This window comes from Rhea americana, unplaced genomic scaffold (genome assembly GCF_003343005.1).
Source record: "Rhea americana isolate MKP2758 unplaced genomic scaffold, rheAme1 scaffold_28, whole genome shotgun sequence".
Taxonomy (NCBI): Eukaryota; Metazoa; Chordata; class Aves; order Rheiformes; family Rheidae; genus Rhea; species Rhea americana.
The window spans coordinates 373,432-387,001 of record NW_028186401.1 but is presented as its reverse complement, the minus strand read 5'-3'; the positions used below and the strand labels follow the sequence as shown (position 1 = coordinate 387,001).

The 13,570-nt window shown below is 50.6% G+C and overlaps 2 protein-coding genes across 2 annotated transcripts in view; one reads left to right on the top strand and one right to left on the bottom strand.

Moving 5' to 3' along the window:
* Positions 1-1,309: 1,309 nt before the first annotated feature.
* Positions 1,310-4,641, bottom strand: SLC51B (SLC51 subunit beta). Its single transcript, XM_085308736.1, has 5 exons — positions 4,602-4,641; positions 3,372-3,746; positions 2,962-3,105; positions 2,086-2,176; positions 1,310-1,520 (listed from the first exon to the last, which is right to left on the bottom strand). Exons 1-5 carry the CDS (start codon positions 4,639-4,641, stop codon positions 1,310-1,312), a joined length of 861 nt encoding a protein of 286 aa, XP_085164862.1.
* Positions 4,642-13,462: 8,821 nt separating this feature from the next.
* Positions 13,463-13,570, top strand: part of MTFMT (mitochondrial methionyl-tRNA formyltransferase) — a 6,441-nt gene continuing 6,333 nt past the window's right edge. Inside the window, exon 1 of the mRNA XM_085308748.1 lies at positions 13,463-13,531. Within this exon, the coding sequence (XP_085164874.1) occupies positions 13,463-13,531 (69 nt within the window). The remainder of the gene's footprint in view (positions 13,532-13,570) is intronic.

Below are 13,570 nucleotides of genomic sequence, written 5' to 3'. Positions count from 1 at the left end.
GCCGCGTCGCCCGGGGTCTTTCCCAACCCCCTCGGCTTTTCGGGATTTGCCACCCAGCGGATGCCGGCAGCGGGCTCGGAGGCTTGCGGCTCGGCAAGGGGCCGAGAGCCACCGGCGCGGAAGGGGATGGCGCAGGCGGATTTTCCCGGGTCCGGGAGCAGCCGGAGCGGAGCGGCGTTCCCGCGGAGGGCCGGGCGGCCGGGGCTCGTCCCGGAGCCCCCCCGGGCTCTGGCCGCCGCTGCACGCCGGGCAGGGCGTGCGCGGGCTCCAGGCTGCCGCGGGGAGACGTATAGCTTGAGGGTAAAGTAATCATTAATCAGACCTGGAGACATCCGTGTAATGCGTCTCACAGGTCAACTGATGGAGCAATAAGTAGGAGGAAGTTTTTTTTTTTTTAATCTGAATAAGAAAGTTGCAAGTATTATTACAGCTGACTAAAGGCATCAAATGCCCTAAAACTGCCTTGAAATAGGTCRTATCTGGCTTTTAAGCAACTTTTTACACTGCCATATTCCTGTTTAAAGACTTCACAAAGAGAAATGCTTCGCTGGCAAGGGCACATGCTTAAAAACCTTTGCTTAGAAGACCAAGATATTTTCAAAATGTCTTAAGTTAATTCACGGCATTTCCACGTGGCCTGTACAGGGTGTGATGTAAAGCCTCGTGCAGAGCGCGGGGTACCACGGCCAGGCAACGGMCGGGGCCGGGGCCAAGCGTTCTGCATTTGATTTCCTTTGCTGTATCGGGTTGAATGTTCTGCTTCTCTCTGGGGCTGCTCTTATCTGCGGAGTGAAATATCCGTGAGCGCRTGTATATATGTACATATATACATATATATTTATATATGTGACCTTACTGGTATATAGGGAGGCAATATGTGATTTCAATCACCCACTTTGGAAAATATTTTAATAAAGACAACTTTTTGGAAAGAACAAGAGCTCCTCTGCGTTAGCGTCGCTATCCCGCCAGCGCGTTCCTCGGCCGACTGCGGCGAAAGCCTCCCGCCTCCCTGCTCCGCCTGGGCTCCCCCGGTGTTCTCGCCGGGGGCGCGGGCGGGCGGCACTTGCGAGAGGGCGGCGCGGAGCCAGCGCGGGGCAGCGCCCGGGAGCAGCGGGGCTGGAGCTGCAGCCAGGAGCCGGGGGGGTTTGTCCTGCAGTCCAGAGTCACTTCTGCCGTGCGGCCCCGCTGCTTCCTTTGCCGTTTCCCAGGGTAAAACTGCATTTTTAAATGTTCTGACGTTCAGTCGCCAGCAATTGACTTCCTGATACGTTCCTTCAGGGTCTAAGTGGTTTGACTTCAGCCGCTGTTACAAGGCCTCCTCCGATCCCTCTGAGTAGAGGGTGGTGACGGTCCCGTCCTTCCACTGAACCAGCACCTCTCCYGGCGCCTCCTCCTTCGGCAGCAGCTCCTGCTTCTGCGGGTCAGCGTGGCTGTACTGCACGGGCATCAGGGCTTGCTTGGCTTCCAGCTCGGCTTGCTCCACGGCTTGCACCGCTTGCGCATATATCTTCCTTTTCCTGCAGGGGACGAAYAAAAAGGGGATGAGGAGTGCAGCAGCAGGCCTAGCCCGCATTGCGGGGCAGGGGACCCGCAGGGGCAGAGGCAGGGTCGCCTCTGCCCCTCTTGCCGTGGGGCCCGCACTGCTCCCTGAGCACTACCAGATCCCTGGAGGGCTTTTGCGTCTCCAGCTGTTTGCTCACGCGTATTTGTAAGAGCTTCGAGGCCCCTGTACTGATGGGAAAGCACCTCGCCGTACACCCGTCTGACGGCGTTTCCTCTCAGCGTCCCCCTTGGGTTGGCCGGTCCTGCTGTCGCCACTTTAGAGGTGACGACGCGGAGCCCAGAGAGGGGGAGCGGCTGGTCCTGAGCGACGCACGAGGTCTGCAGGGCGCCGGGGAGCTAGGCGAGCTCTTACAAACAGGGAGGCTTCAACGGGACTTTGTCTTTGCTCCTCTCCCCACCTYGCAGCGCCTGTTTCTGCCCCCGCGTCTCGGCGTGCCACCCTCATGGCCGCGCGCCCGCCCGTTCGGGGGGTCTCGATGTGCCAGCTCACCCAGAGGACCCGACGTTCTCCAGCCTCACCTGTTCTGCACGATGTTCCTGGCCAGGAAGAAAAGACCCAGAAGCAGGACCACGAAGGAAAAGGCAAGGATGGTGTAACTCCACGTCGACGCTGCGGGAAAGCATCGACACGGGGCGTCGGCGTGCGCAGAGCAGCGAGGCCAGCAGAGCCCAGGCAGGTGTTTTCTGGGGAGCCTGGTGCTCACACTGCTATGGCTGYGCTGCCAGTTGAGGGCAGAGATGCTGGTGTCCAGCTCTGCATCCAGAGCAGAGCCCCTAGGTCACGTTTTTGGGGATTACTTCAGGTAACTCTCCCTCCCTGGCAGGAGACTCACACAGTTGATTTTTGCCTCTCAGTCCTCCCACCTCGGAGTCCCTATTTCTCCTTTTCAACCCTGACCACGGTCTGAGGGTGGTGCTGGAGGGTGGGTGCAGGGCCGGGAGCTGCAGCATCCCTCCACGGGTGCTGCTGGAAGGGCCTTTCCTTCCTGCAGCCTTTCTGCTCCCCCCTTCTGCGCTCAGGCAGGTGGTGCGCAGCACGGATGGCACTGGCTGCTCCATCCTTGATTTCTGTGGCTTTGAAGTTTATCCTGGAGAGCTTGATGAGCTCATATTGATCTGCTCCCTCTACCCTGCCAAAATCACTGGTGATCCCCGACCTTTGCTCTCTTGTCAGAACATCCCTAGAGAGCGGATGAACTCCTCTTCAGGAGAAGACTCTGTCTCTGCAGAGCCTCACTCCTGTCTTTGCTCGGGGCCTGCTTTTTCTGGAGGTAAGAGCGAGGGTACATACAACCAATTCTGCCTAAGGACAAGTCCCTTAGACAAGTGGGTTCACAACCCAGGACTGTATATCTCTATTTCGACTCTCAACCCAGGAACATCAACGGGACTTACGGTCTTCTCTGCGGAAGAACCACAGCAGCTCCTCCAACTGCCCTGGAGCCAAACCCAGTGCGAGGGTGATGTTGCCTGCTGTAGGCTCATACATGCGTGTGCTAGCAAGGGCTGTGGGGAGGTACCGGTCACGCTCTGGCTTGGCTGTGGAGGAGAAGAGAAAGAGGTAGCGGATTTCCACTGCAATTCTTCAAGATAAAAACGTCCTCCTCCTTGTTTCCTGGGGCCACCCGTTGCACCTCTCCCAGCAGGCAGAGTGAAGCTCCCCGGACACAGCCTTATCTTACCAGTGAGGAGTGGAGAGTGTTTCTGGATCTGTTTATGGTGGGGCACCCAGGACTGGGAAGGCCCCAGGACACTGCCTGTGCCTTTCCTTGTCCCCCATGCCCACCGTGGTGGGCAGCACTTACCTGCTTTCTCCTCACACACGCTCCTCTCCGCAGCCCCTTGCCACTGCGCCTTGGGGCCTCTCCCTTCGGCGAGGCCGACTCCTCTCCTGCTTGCCACCAGGTAGCCCTGGCTGCTGCCCAGGGGAGAGAGCAGCAAATTTGAGCAGTCCCAGCTCGTGCGGCTTGTGCTGTCGCAGACACCGGTCTGCACTCTGCTGGCCTCCACCACGGAGAGGCATTCCAGCGTGCCGAGATTCACCAAAGCATCACCTTGCCAAGACCAATCTTGGAAAGCTGAGGCTGGATTACAGCCTTCCAGCAGTAAATTCCCATCCACCGGGCTGGCTTGTAAACACAGCTTGACTTTAGCATTTTTCATCAGAAAAGTGTCAGTGTCTGCAAAGAAACCAGAATATAAGTGTGGCCGCTCCATAGGCACGGGGCATTTCCGTACCTCAGCCCTGCACCGCCTGGCCCATGCTTAGCCCCTTCCTGCCATTCCTGCRTGGGAGAAGGCTGCTCTCCAGGGCTGGTCCAAGAAGCAGAGGAGGTTCAGCCACTTTGGTGATTCTCCTCTGTTTCTTGTAGGCTACTTCTTGGCCTCCGTGGGTAGAGGTATCCTTGTAAGTCAAAACACCCTGACCTCCTGCTCCAGCTGGATAAACTACGAACTGCCTCTGTTTCAGGGGAATTGGAGAGGGAAGGGTTTGGGGTTCGGGTCTTTGCTGTTTGCCCTCACTGCCCTGGGTGGGTGCAGAGTCCCTGTGTAATGCTGAATTAGATGATCCTCGGTTTAAAAAAGTCAAACCTCTGGGACACCCAGCTGTCTTCCTTGACGCCAGAGAGGCCACAACAGCGTTGGGAGCATTGCCTTGGGGTGTAACCTCCCCACGGTGAAGCCAGGCTACTGCTGGAACATTCTGAGGAGAGTGGGCCCATGCCTTGGAGAGGACACAACCAKATTTCAAGCGAGTTAGAGGTCCAGGTATGCATGCTATTGCAATAATACTCCTCTCAGTGTGTATGTGTGCACTCAGACGGGTGTTTGCCCTCAGCCACTGAGGCATTCACAGGGTCATTCACCGATGCTGGAAACTCATGTATGACTAGCTCCTACAAACATGCCCAGCAGCCAATTTCTTGTTGTAATCCCTGCYGAGCCTGCAGTGGGTACACGTTTGTGAGCAGGCACAGTCTGAGCACGTGTGACCTACTTCACCCACACTGTAATCCTCTGAGCCCAGACCCTACCTTGCACCAGGAAAAATGGGATAATCCAGAATAACTTCATATTTGAATGTGCAGCTGGGATAGATTACGCCTTCACCTGTGCTTCTTCAGTRTGCAGAAGCCTGGGAAAGAGAAAGAGCCAGGAGGTGAGGAGCAGCCTCCCCGTGCCCTGTGCCGGAGCCCTGTGCAGAGAAGGGACCTGATGCCGCTGTGAAGTTACAGCTCCTGTTTTGCTCTGCGGATGTGTGGCTGCAGGGCTGGGACGGCAAGCGGACACGATCGACTCAGGGAGTGCCAGAGGCCACAGCTGTGCGGGTTCGGCGCAGAGGCTGCTGCCTGGGAACCCCGCGCAGATGTGAAGCCTGCATGTGCAAGAGCTGCTCTCTGAGCTGCTGCCAGTGTCTGCGGAAGGTCCTCCCCGGGACTGTCTTGCTCTGTTGCCTAGAGCCAGCCCCTTTCCAACTAATCTCTTTGCTTCCCTCATTGCTCCCCTGCCACTGTCCCCACACAACAGAGATTTCKGGGGACAGCGACTGTCTGCTGCCAGCCTCTGGGTGGCAGAACAAGGGTGTGGAGATGAGGGAGTGGAGGGCTCAGCTCCAGGAGRAGGACTAGCTGGGTTGCCACAGAGGCAAAGGTATCTCCCATCCCTTAAGGAAGCAGATAGCACCTCCCTGACCTTTAGTCCCTCATTTGTCGGTGGCATTAGTCCAGCTTTTATAGCTGCTGGGCCCATCTCAGTTCTCCAGCTTCTCCAGAGACCTGGTCTGAGTAGAGGATGCCCCAGTGTCCCTATTCCTGTCCCCCCCAGCCYGTGCAGCTCTCCCAGTCTGGTGGCAGGCAAAGCCAAGTGAACTTGGTGGTTATACCCACCCTGTCCATAAAGGCATAGCTTGAGCATAGGTCTGCCCCTCTTCAGCACCTGGCCTTCCCCACATGGCCACCCAGCCAGCTCGCACCTGAGCTGAGCTGCTTGCGGGCACAACGGGCTGGAACGACGGCTCGCAGAGTGGGCTAAGAAATAATACGGATGCCACCAGGAGATGACTAACGGCTGCCGAGGGAAAGAATGACATTAACAGCAGGGCTAATGGTCTACTGTGAGCCAGCTTGAGACCACAAGGCTCGCTCTACCCGGGCCACCGATCAACCACGAGACAGCAACGATGCTGCCTCTGCGCACGAGCATCCTCTGAGCTGTCACTCACCAGCAGGTGAATGACACCACGGCACATGCGTGTCCCTTAGATATGCCGGCCYCGCAGACGAGCAATTATTACAAGCTGACTTACGCTGCTGCGACTGTTTGAAACTCTTATTTGCCTTCATCCATAGTAGTATGTCCTGGCACTGTTTGAAATATTTCCCGGGAAATCGCACTGGAGCATGTCCCACTGTGCCGGGTGTGTCAGCAATGCTCCCGCTGACTCCTCAGCGAAGCATTTGTCCTATCGGTTATAGACCTAATGATTACTACTGTTTCCCCCCCTTCCCACACATCATTGATCTCAATGTCTTCACAATTCAAAGGTCACATTTTATAGCCAGTCGGGAGTGCAGGCTGGTTGCCTGCTGCCAGAAAGCTGCCTGCTAGCAACGCTCATGAGGACTCTGGAATATCCCGCGTGCTGCACCTTGGCTCCGTATTTCAGAGAATATGGGTAAAGTTGTTCCCTGCAGTTAAATATACCAATTACCATACAGTCCAAGTAAGCCTTAACTATGCGCTCAGGTCGCTCCCCAGAAAGGAGGAAATAAAGTGCTGGTGCCAAGAAAATCAACTTACAAGTCTGCTGCACCCTAATAAGTGCCACATGAGCATGTTAAATCTTGCTGTGCAAGACTTCGGTCCAATCATTTGCTTGAATAGGAATATTYGACATGCATGTTGCTTATTTTCTCCTAAGGTGTTTCATAACCTGTGAGCCACATCCTGACATCTACACTTAAGATAAGCTGCCATGCACAGCAGGGATGCTAGAAGGTTGTTTWAAGTATTTCACTACTTCCTAAAGTTTTTAGTACCCCCAAATCTCCCCCACAGATTGGATGCTGGAACCGCTAAGATACAGTAAGCTAGTAGAAGGAATATTTTATCTTGTATTAACAGGAAATGTAGGTAAAAGACATTAGAAGAAATCCCTGCTATTGTAAGGATCTTCTGTGTCTGCATCAAACTGACCAAACTTGTCTCATTCATCAAAGCTATAAAATCAACTGCTGAGAGCCTGCACACTCCCTCTAGCCTCCGTGTGTGGAGGATCTGGATCTGCGGGATCCAGGGCATTGCCAGCACCACCAGTTTCCCCAGTAAGAGCTGGTAACAGTGAGCCCCGCAGCCATGCTGGGCACGCTCCGGAGAGTTTGATTCTTCCAGTCTGAAAGAGAGATTTTAAACTCCTCTCCTTTAGCTGCTCCATCTTCCCCATCTCACTTGGGCGAGCACTGCTCTGCCAAGCAAGGTGGGAGAGTGCGGTGACATCTGCTCCMTTGCTTCCCCTGTCAGCATGTCTCCTCCATCACCAGGGCTGCCACTAGACAGAGAAGAGCCTTCAGAACAGCATCGTAGGCACCTCCGAGCTGTGTACGTTGGTCTCTGAGCCCTCTGAAGGCACCTCAGGCTCTTCTGAGGTTGCTTCACAACCTGAGTACTGGAGTAAGAGCAAGCTTATCCATTTTAAGCTTGTATGGAAGGAGGTGGAAAAAACAAATAGGCCAGCATCTCTCAAGGAGATGTTTTGCCCACATTATTTTGAGTTTATTTTGACATATGAACAATTTTGTAGTTTTTTTTCTTTCTGTATATGGAATTTCTGAATCAAAAGCTTCAAAATTTGCATACTGTGTACCTCAGGGACAAAGAATCACTTGCTAATGCTGTTCCAAATCCTCTTGTTGAACACTAGAATCTGTGGACTTCAGTGGCCTCCCATGAAATATTAATAAAATATGGAAAAATGGTAATGTGACCATTGCTGTTGGCCATTGATCCCAGCACTGAAGGAAGTAATCACTCCTCGTGATGGAATTCCTTGGAGAAATGAACTCATGGCACGCAGAGGGCAATGCTGTGGGGTCAATGCCCTGGATGCTGGTGTAACCCCATGAGGACCTGGGCTGCGAAGGACATGTACACTCCTGGCTGTGTGTGAGCTCTTTGCAGCCAGGAACTGTGCAACTACCATGTACTTTTTAGGTTAATTTTTATTAGGTTTAATACTCTAGGTTGTTTACCAAGGCAGATGTTGTGCTCACTCTGCAGATAGAAAGTCTGAGAGCCTTCCTATATTGATGTAAGTAAAGATACAAACAAGATGGTCTTCTGGAAAGACTATCAAAATACAGTCTATGGTAAGATGCTAAAGTCTCCTAGTCTCCCTTCTCATGCTCGTTACACAGCATGAGACAATGTGCTTACAGTGTCCAAGTCTTTCCAAAATAGTCTCTTCTTGCCATCCAGACTCTCTGTCTGCTAGTTATCTTATCTTAATTGATCTTGTTAAAATGTGTAAGTTATTCCAAATATATTGTGAAGTGGGATGCCCTGTCTTTGGCATTCATACAGGATATGCAATGTAACTCCATGGAGACAGAAGTGGATGGCTTTGTATCCAAACAAAGGTACTTTGTGGACTAAGTTCAATTGAGGAATACAAGAAAAGCATTTAATATTTAAAATGTTAAAACAAGAGGGCAGTCCGTACTATGTTTTAACCTTTGTTAAGTCAAAAGTTAAAGAATAAGTTATATTAAATGTTTTCCTTTGACTGTTTTCCAGACTATCTATATGCAGGAGTAATCCCATTCTCCTTCTTAAAACTTGCTTGYCAATCAGTCTTTCCTTAAGGAAGTCATGCAGCCTTTCTCAAGGACCCTAGCTAACTGAAATAAATAAATCAACTTGCCCTTAAAGATAGCTATAAATTAACTCACCGGTTAATGCACCAGAACAGCCAGTTTATCTCTGTTAACTCAGCAGAAACAAGCCGTTCCCAGAAGAACGGAAGCTACATTTCTTCTCCGCGCATCGCCGCCTGAAGCCGTCTTGCCGGAGTACCCGTCAGCGCCTTACGAGGGCTGCTCGGCCGTCTTTCCTCCCGCTCGTGGTGTGCTACGAGCCGTGATTCATTCTGCTCCTGAGTCATGGGTACAGGCTAGTCCAACAGGTGAGGTGCGCTTTAGCCCCAGAAAAAAACATACTTCCTTAGCGGGCCTGTTTATAGCGCGGGGTGAATGACCTTCTCCCAAAGAGTGAACTGCAGGAACTTGCAGCTTGTTTGCTCAAGCTATTGGCCTAATGGCTATTAGAAGAGCACGCTGAGTAAAATGACACTTTGTAATAAGTTACTCCGGAGTTAAAATAAACAATACTGATCACTCTTCCTGGCTCGGTCTTTACTGTGCAAGTGAAACGTGTTCCAATAACGCAAATATTACCTATGCTTTTAGAGGATGGTCATTCTAAGGCTCTCGGAGCATCTCTTGAGAATGACTGGTTTTGCAAAGTGCACAGCACCAACGGGGGATTTTGCCATCCCCGTATTACGGGTACGGGCAGCTGAGTTTGCTAAGTCAAAAGACTACTGATAACAGGCTCTGCAGAGTGTTGTAAGGCTGATATGTTGTTTTTTGTGCCCATCCCATTTGGAAAGGAGGATTCCTTTTCAACACAGCCTCACTGGATCACCCAGTCCATGGATGGAGCTGTGTGCCACAAAGCCAGCAGGATGCCGCCCGGCACYGGGCTTTCAGCGCGCAGGTGGTGCTGCTTAGCTTGCGCTTGGGGAAGATGGGCACAGCCTCCATATGTTCTTCTTGTTCTCTGTGTTTTCCAGCTTGAAATAAAGTGTCTTTGGCATTCCGGCTGTGTTCCAGAATGATTAATCCTTTGAATCCCACTCTACATCCGATTCAGAGTTTTCTCTGGCTSCTCCTATACAATTTTATCTAGCAGACATACATAATTCTCAAACAGATAGTTTTACTGTTCAGCTTCAGTCTGGCAGGGAGAGGATCATCGCTCRGGGAGACCAGAGCTCCCCTCCACCATGGGAGACTGGGCAAAGCTGGAGGTCACTGGGCACTGTAATTTGTGCTGTCCTTCCTCCTCGTTTCAAGACAGGTCATTTTAAAAGTGCCATCACACTAGATGATGCTTTTCTGCAGTATCCTYGTGACCTCTTTCCCTCCCTGGGGAACGTGCATATCGAAAGGCTGCCGAGGGGGCTCACAAGCTACAGAACCAAGTTATCTTACTCACTACCTTTGAGAAAAATGCAAAGAAAAGGCCTGGCCAGTGCCATGCAATTGCTAAGTGCGTGGAGGGAGAAGCTAAACCCAGCAAAGAGGCGGCTCTAATAGCAGGAGGGTGAACGCAACATCCCAGATGGCCTCCTTTCATCCTTGGTTCCTACATAGCTTGATTATATACCTACAGTTTAATAAAGAAGGCATTTTCCCCAATGGCTGTTTAGATGCCCAGAGTTGCTGGGTGCAATGGTATAACCCACGTTTCCCTAAATGACAGCTCCTCTTGCCCTGGAGAGCCCAWTACCCCGCCACAGTGCTTCTGCTCAAGCAAGCGGCCACCTCCACTCTGCTCTCCCTAGTCACCGGGCTGGAGCGGCGTGGGTCCGTGGAAATGATCCATGCACATGCCATATGCATCAATAGAACGTAATATCGAGGCTTGTGAATAACGTAATAGAAGCAATGTGGGAGCACCGGCCTGGAAGCAGCAATGGACATACTGGACATGGACATAAACCCAAAGATTCCCACTGGTTACAGTAAGCCCTTGTGCCCAGGAGTCTTCTCCTTCTCCAGAGCACAGTGAATGCTCTCAGAAGAATTTTTTTTTAGACACTGCTATGAGTGTTTTACTTCATGTTTCCCTTGACAACACTGGCACTCTCTCACTGGAGATATCTTTTTACTTCTTGGAGACACTTTCAGTGTCTTTGGCTAGGAAGCAAAGTATAGATAGGATGTTGATTTGTGGTCTGTTTCCTCCTCAGATTTGTCTTCAGTACACTTAGGAAGAACAAGTCTGACCTTGGCATTCTACTTTTGCTTATCTTTTTTGATCCCTTCTGTGTCTTTGACCCAAAAAGGCCTGGTTACAGAATAACTAAACGTTCATTTTTTTTTGCCATGTACAAAAGCAGAGTTCAAATCCAGCAGAAAAGCAAGCTCTGTGAGTTTTTTTTTCTGAAAAATGACCACACTGTAGCTTCCACTCAGCTGTAAAAATTTACATCCAGATAAATTTTTCATTAAAAATTTATGTACACTGTGTCCAAGGCATAATACTAAATAATAGATGCAATCCCTTTGAACTATACAGACATATCAGAGTTGACAATAAATTACTTGGGAGTGAGTATATTGGAGTGAATTTAAGTCCACTTCATAAACTCACTGCAAATGAAACATTAATCTGTGAGTAAGTCTGGCAAAAACTCAGCATGGTGTGTCAGTATTTCCAGAAGCCTAAACTACTGTCAGAGCTGAGGCCACTTCCAYAGGGTTTAAGATCACTGCCAAAAAAAAAGGTAAAGACCCTTCACGCAGCACCCATGTGCAAGTGACACCGTGCTGCAGTCCAGCAGCTAAAGCTAACACYGAGCAGCACTTCACCATTGGGTTTGGATTCTCTGCTTTTGGGYGGTGTTTAGACCATTGAAACGTGTGGTATGTTCTTGGCTTTTCTGAAGGCCATGGCAGCAATGGTGATAAATCCAGGGGTTTACCCCGTTCCTGAGAAAGCTGGCATTTTCTGCAGGACACGGAACGCCTCCTTCGCTTGCATCCGTGCAAGAGTTTAATGCTAGTGATGAGAACCAGCGATGCCCTCCCCACTCATTAACTGGTATTTTAGGGCAGTCCTAGCTGGTAGCAGCACTGCTAATTATGGTTAATACTTCTCAGCAGGCTTCTTTTCCCCCTCGAATTAGTTTGGCTACTTCTTGAATCCAAGAGTATTTTTTAGCATCTGAGATACTATATGGTCAAATTACACACTGTGTGAAACACTGCTTCCTTTCTTTCGGTCCCTGATACCTCTAAGCAGTTGATAATGTTGTCAGCAAACCCTTAGTCACTGTGTAACAGTGATTGTTCCCTGTTTACCAGCTCCATACCACCCATGACAAGTGAGACTGCTAGCCTATCCATCTCCCCACCTCTCTGCTTTCCAAGATGAAGTATTCTGGTTGCTTTTAATCTCTTCTCGAACAGAAGCCGTCCTATCATCCTTGTTGCTCTTACGTATCCTTTAAAACTATTCCTATATCCTTTCACCTCTCCATCCTGAGATGAGGTGACTGGAATTGCACACGCRGTTCTAGATGTGGCTGCACCGAGGATTTCCACGAGGCTTGCCTAGTAGTAGAGAACTGGTACTTTATGGGACCATTCATTTTTATGYACTGATTTTGAGGTGGGAAATTATATCTGGTAGCATCCTTTCCTTTTCGCAGAGTGTGGGGACACAAGCACTGTGGTTAGGGTGGCCTAAGTAATTTTTCTGATGTAAAACAGCACTTTCTCTAATTAGTTTTCATATTTTGCTACCAGTGGAGACGGAGGTACCTTAGATGTCAGTTAAAAAGAAGCATATGAAAAAAAAAGTAATGATTGGCAAAACAGATAAGGAAGCAGGAATGAATATGTACGGTGCCATTTAATGCAGAACCATTCCTTAGTGGTGCGTCCCTAGTGTAGCCTTTGGACATAAATTCTGTCATTTGATTTTCAAATAATTTATGGGTCATTGGCACATATATAATGTCTCCAGTTTCCTACATACTACACTTCAGGAATTCCAAGTGTCAAARATGTTAGGCTAAGCTGTGATTTAGGCATGTAGGGAATTTGTGCATGTAATTTACATTACAAGGACGGGAAATCTACATGAATAAACCATCTTCTCATGGGGAAAAGAATGTTCTTAGCAAGTGATAAAATATTTTCATTCTTATGTTATGGGAGAAGATAGTTCTTTAAGTGATTAGCCTGACCTCATGGTTTACAAGAAGACATTCTTCAAATTATAATCACTGTTAAAACAAAGCTGGCCACAGAGAGAAAGGCAGAAATTAACTTTTCAAAGGCAGCGGTTAGCAATCTGCATTAGAGCCAGCGGAAAATCAGCAGCTGCAGCGTTGACACCCCTCAGAGGCTGAGAGCCAGGACGGCTCCGTCTGGAGAGGAGATGGCTCTGGGGATCTTATAGTGTGGCTAAATATCTGATAGGGGTGTCAAAAGCCAACAGGCAAAAATGMAAACTCCAAAGATTTCATTTTATCAAAAGAAATCTGATTACTGTTTTGAGGGTGAGGTTGGTGGTGAGGCTGGTTGAAGCCTGGATCAGGCTGCCCAGAGAGGTTGTCCATWCTGGGAGATGCTCCCATCCTTGGAGATGCCTAAAACGCAACTAGACACGGTGCTGAGCAACCTGCTCTAGCGGCCCCGGCTTGAGCAGGGGTTGGAGCAGGCACCCCCCTTCCAGCCCCGACTCCTCCACGAGCCTGTAAATAGCATTTTCCAGTTTATCTTTATATGCCGTACTAAGGCAGAGTGGCCAGGTTAAGGTCCTACGGGCTAGGGTGACCAGACCTCAGYCACACGCAGGGTGACGGGACCCCACAGTGATGGGACCCCGATCGCAGACAGGGTGGCAGGACCCCAAGGTGACAAGACAGGAGCTAAGTCAGACACAAGGTGAAGGGACCCAGGGTGACAGGACTCCTGTCATGGGCAGGGTGACAGCACCCTGGTCACGGACAGCGTGACAGAMCTCCAGGGTGACAGGACAGGACCTGGTCATGGGCAGGGTGACAAGATCCCAGGGTGACAGGACCCCAGTCAGGTGCTGGGTGATGGGACCCCACAGTGATGGGACCCTGGTCACGGGCAGGGTGACAGGATTCTGTGGTGATGGGACCCTGGTCAGGCGTTGGTTGATGGGACCCCACGGTGACGTGGCC